The 5,275-nt window shown below is 44.5% G+C and overlaps 1 protein-coding gene across 1 annotated transcript; it reads left to right on the forward strand.

Annotated features, from left to right (window-relative positions):
- Positions 1 to 424: 424 nt before the first annotated feature.
- Positions 425 to 4,243, forward strand: LOC311365259 (uncharacterized protein; the record flags this gene model as incomplete). Its single annotated transcript, XM_084484784.1, has 7 exons — positions 425 to 558; positions 1,482 to 1,554; positions 2,052 to 2,150; positions 2,938 to 3,042; positions 3,132 to 3,368; positions 3,452 to 3,635; positions 4,068 to 4,243. The coding sequence occupies 7 exons, from the start codon at positions 425 to 427 to the stop codon at positions 4,241 to 4,243; spliced, it is 1,008 nt and encodes a 335-aa protein (XP_084340910.1).
- Positions 4,244 to 5,275: the final 1,032 nt, after the last annotated feature.

Below are 5,275 nucleotides of genomic sequence, written 5' to 3' on the forward strand. Positions count from 1 at the left end.
TTTTTCTAAATGTTGCTCATCGACGAGGTTGTAAAGTAAATCTGTCAAAATAAATGTTTTTCTGCCGAGGTGTTTCTACGATCTTTATTCATTCATTGCGCCGTGGCCGAACTGATATTATGAATGTTAAGGACTGCGCCGCCGGGTTCTCGACTCTCTGGTACTTCCACACCGTGATGGTGTGGGGTTATCTCGGCCGTGGTGGAGAAGGAACTGGGGGAAAGGAATGTTGGCTTTGACTCTCTAAAGTCCAGACTGAACCGCTACATGGAGGAGGAAGGGGCGAAGTCCACTTCCACATGTGTCGAAGTCCACATGTCATTTCTCCGACGCTCTGTTGTTCCGACCTCTCGTCGTATGTGGACGAGTCCAGCCGGAGGAGTCCGCATACGACGAGAGGTCGGAACAACAGAGCGTCGGAGAAATGACATGTGGACGAGGCACAGCCTCGGCGGGAGGCTGCGCCCCCCCGGGGGGCTCCCCAGGGGCTCAGCCCAGCGCAGACTCCCAGCGAAGCCCCGGCGTGAGTCCAGCCCGCTCTCACGAGGGAACGCAAAAGTCAGGTCTAAACATATTCGCAAACATGTCACTTCCCGGGCGTCGAGCAGGGTTGCCAGATTGGGCCTGATTTCCCGCCCTAGCGCGTTGCAACTAGGGTTGCCAGATTGGGCAGCGCGCTGCAGCTAGGATTGCCAGATTGAGCTGGAAATCGGGCCAATCTGGCAACCCTGGCGCCGAGACGCTTTAGAAACGCTTGAAAATAAAAGTGAAGCGTAAAACTAAGCTCTGGTCGGCCGTGAGACGGGTGTAGAACGTTGCCGGTGTAAATCAGTGCACATTTTTTCCAGTTTGCTAGAATTCTAGCCCATGTTGAAATTAGTGACATTTTAAAACTTTTGCATTTCTCATCATCAGTTAACGTCACCCTGACATGGTGACGCGGTGACGATGATTATCAAGGTGAAGTACTTCAACTCGAAGAAATATGTAAAGATATCTGAGCCATGTTTGGAAATGTTCATAACTGAAGGTAAGTGCTAACGAGATAGGCAAGGTTAATGTGAAGAGGTGGTTGTCTGAAGGTGCTGATATTAGCTTGAACTTAACTTGTCTAATTGTGCTGTGTGGGTAGCCTGGAAATCCAGACCACATCTAGGGCCACAAAGTAAAATGTGCTTGCGCTACCTCTCAGTTGTCTTCAGGACCGTTTGGGTAGAAGCAATGTGAGCAGTGTTGCCAACTCTCAAAGAAAATAAGCAGGAAAATAAGCAACCGGGACGCTGAAAACAAGCCCAAAACAAGCGACTAAAGAAAAAAACCCTGTTCCTGTTCTTGAATTCGTATTTTTACCTGTTTTCTTATAGCGTTTTGTATTCAGATGTAGGGTAAACTAACTCTTTATTCTTTTTTTTTATATATTTCAGTTCGGGTAAAGTTCTCCATTCCTGAAGACAAGACCTTGACAGTGACCGATGATGGAGGAAGTCGATGCTGATGTGTTTCCAGAGTTGGTTACAAAGGACGTGTGCTTGGTCATCCATGATTCTGAGGGAGGTATGTTACATATAGTGAATTATGTTCGTACGCACGCTAAAACACCAACTTGCATGGAGTTGCAATGCAGAAATGTTGCTAGTGAGGAATTGTGGTATTCATGGTTAAAGTGTACTTGAAAGTGTTGCTCCCTGCCAGTGAGTCTTCAGGTAGCCTCACGGATACACTTTCCCTGTTGAGTAGTCAGGATAGTGAGGTCGAACTTAGCCAAAGCAAAAGGGCATGCTTAGAGGCAGAGATGTTGCAGTGTGTTACAGTGAAAGATGTGTCTGCAAATATTCATATACTGGACAGGTTGTGGTTTTGTAGTGACTGGTGAAGCTTAAATGTGTCGGATATTCGCCTTTGTGCTTTACTTTTACTTTTTTGTCCAACACCTGGATGTGTGCACCACAGAATGTTTTTTGTAAAAAGAATAAGCAGGACATTACTCAATGTACAGTTTTCACTTTGTTGTTGAATGTTTCTAGTGATGCATGTCTTCGCGATGATTTCAGTTGGTGAAGAATGTTCTGCTGGAGAAGCCTGGTGGTGCAACAGTCCTGAAGGAGTACGAGGACACTGGGAAAATATGTGACAGTTCCAGACGGAAGATGGTGAACATTTTAGCAGCACACATGACAGAAAAAGAGGGGTATGATAGTCCTGAACATATTTGTTAATCATGGTTCTTCCATTTTATGTAGTACAAAAAAGCATGTAATATTGTATTTTTATTTGTTCATATTAGGAGAATTCCACAACGACTGACTAAGGAGAAATATGCACTTGGCATCGTCACTTTGTTCCCTTCCCTGCAAGATCCAATGTCAAAGAAAGGCTTTGTAAGTTATATTTAATATTTTGGGGTGTCTACACGCACACCAGCTTGGAACACAAATGTCTGCAAATCGGGATTGTGATAAAAGTAGACAAGGGAGTTGTATATTTGAGCAATATAGCACTGTAATGGGGATTCTGCTGTAGCCACAAGCAGGCTCGGACTGGCCATCTGTACGACCGGGCATTAGGTGGGCCGGTCCACATGTGGGCCGATGGCCTCCGAGATCAGGCCGGGTGCCCCCCCCCCCCGACGATCGGAACTGGAGAATGCGTCGCCGGAGCATGCGTGCCCCCCCGCCAACAAATGGAACCGGGAGGCAAAACGGACTGATTCCCCCCCCCCCCCCCCGGCCAACAAACAGAACGGGGAGGTAAAACGGACTGATCCCCCCCCCCCCCGCCAACAAACAGAACAGGGAGGCAATTAATTGTAAATATTAGTTCATGGAAGAATATAGCATTGTGCAGGGGTGATGTGAGAGAAGGTGTAATTTTCTCTCTTCCAGAGTACTCTGGTCATTCATTGTAGGGACATAGATAACAGAGACTTGTTTTTGTTAGGAGCATTTCTATGATGCCCAAAGTGGATCAGGCTTCCTGGCTTGGAGGCTCAAGACTATTCAAAGGAAGACCAAATTTCATCCCGAGTCATCTAGTTCCCCTAAGGTAACTGCATTTCATTTTTAACTGCATTTCATTGGTTCTGTACCTGTACTCTGCTACTGACAATAAAGTTGAATCTAATCTAATTTAAGGCTGCTGTTGTGATGGGAGGTGGTCCAACACTCGTCAGGGACAACAGTCAAGAAGATCAGCTTCAGGATGAGCAATGCAAAGAGGCCATTTCCTTGATGACTCATACCAACGAGCGTGACACCATCTTCCAGAAGATGCAAGAAACCTTCCATTTCCGGCAGGGGCTCATCCACAATCCTGAAACCTCGGCATCAGTCCTGTCCATGTTCCCAAGACTTTTGGACACAAAAGGATTGGTAAGTCTGTAAATGCTACAAGTGAAGTATTCTGCTTTTCGACTGCCTTATTCTCAATTGTCATTTGTGTTTGAATCTTCCAGGTTCTTCAAGACTTCAGCCTTCTCCTCGGAGCAGAAACAGCAGCCAGACTTCTGGAAAGGTGGCCCTCATACAAACCAAAGTTGATAAAAGAAGCCGCTGCCCTGGTACAGACCCTGTTATTGCAACGCCTTTTACAATCTGCCAGAGGGGAACAAGTGGAGTCATCTGCAGATTACCTCCCAGGTAAATGTTTATTGGTTTAAGCATGCCAATAAGTGAATGCGTTAAATGTCAGTGTTAAGGGCGGAGTTATAGATGCTAAAGAGTTTGTAAATGGATATATATGTATACACCAACTTTTAATCCACTGAAACCATACCATTTTCCAAGCTCATGTCCTCTAGATGTGAACAAACATGCAAAGACAGATATCACACCTTCCACCTATGTCATCTTCCTACAATGTATTTCCAATGTATTGTAACGCATTTATTTTCAATGTAAATCTATAATTCATGTTCAGCAGGGTCAGACCTTTATAAAAAAAAAAAAAGTTGGTTTTGTGGAAGGGGTTGCACGATAAGGCCCCCGTAGCTCACAGCCTAATTACTTATAAAACACCATCTCATTATCATCCCTTATTCTGGATTTTTATATATAACTTCCCCAAACCAGGTTGGGACAGCGATATGTCCACTTTACTCCTCCTGTTACACATCCTGTCGCCTCAGCCAGCTGGGAGGAAAAGGGGTCACAAGATCAGTGCAAGTGATGCCATTGACCACCTGGTAGTTTTTCGCAAGGTTTGTAATTCCGGTACAAAAACTGCTTTGAATTGTGGTTTGATTTAGACTTGAATACTTATTATTGTCCTTTCTTCCATGTTCCCTTCAGTCATGCCAGAGTCTGGATGAACATTTGGATTCTGATGAACGTCAACAGCCGTATCTGCTTGCCTTCTACATCGTCATGGATAAGAAGCTCATCCCATGCCAGGGAAACACATCTCTTGCAGCATTCAATGAACTTTTCAAGGTCCATTTTGTCTTCAGTTTGAATTACGATTCTCTTAAGTCTCTTCGCAGTATGTACACGTTTCTCCAGACAACGATCTACAACATTGATGTGGGATCAACCAAAGAGAGTCCGAAACTAAAAGAGTTGTGAGCAAAGTTTCTGCATGATGTATAGGTGTTACATTTGTAGGACACTACTTGGCTCTAGTGGGGCCTTGGTTCAACACCTTAAACTGTTACATGGGTTGTATCCTGGCAAAAAGTTAAATTTAATATGTGCTCAAGATGGTTGTTGCTTAGAATTTAGAAGTTACTCTGGTTTCCGCAAACACCTGAAACGTGTACACTGCAACATTAATGTGACTGAACCAGGTTTGACAGATGAACCCCAACCTAGCACATCTTTAGGTACGCCGGCTCTGCCTTCAGATGGATGTGCCCCCTCTGTCCAAACTTCTGACTTGAATCCTGACTTAATCAATCAAAGGGAATGTTCTTTAGATTCAAAACATATGTGTGCTTCTGTTATTGCGAAGTTGCAGGGTAGTGGTGTGGCAAATACTGTTATTTTGCCAGTTGTAGAAAGTATGGAGGAATGTTTAAATGATATCCACACTTCAATAAAGCGTCAGGTCTTGGAGGTCGTGCCAGAGGGTAACCCGAGCAGAAGTGCAGTAGAGGAAGTGTTTGAAAATTTGGAGAACCCTTTTGCTGATCTCGACACCGATAGTAAATGGAAAAAATATTTTTATTCCAAATGGGGAGTTGTACAACCTGTAGAGGTGCATTTAGGAGTAAGATACGATTCTAAGATAAACAGAATTTCTGGAAATTACGAACAGGTACCAGTTAACGACACTTTCATCT

Source organism: Micromesistius poutassou, assembly GCF_964030765.1.
Source record: "Micromesistius poutassou genome assembly, chromosome: 20".
NCBI classification, from domain to species: Eukaryota; Metazoa; Chordata; class Actinopteri; order Gadiformes; family Gadidae; genus Micromesistius; species Micromesistius poutassou.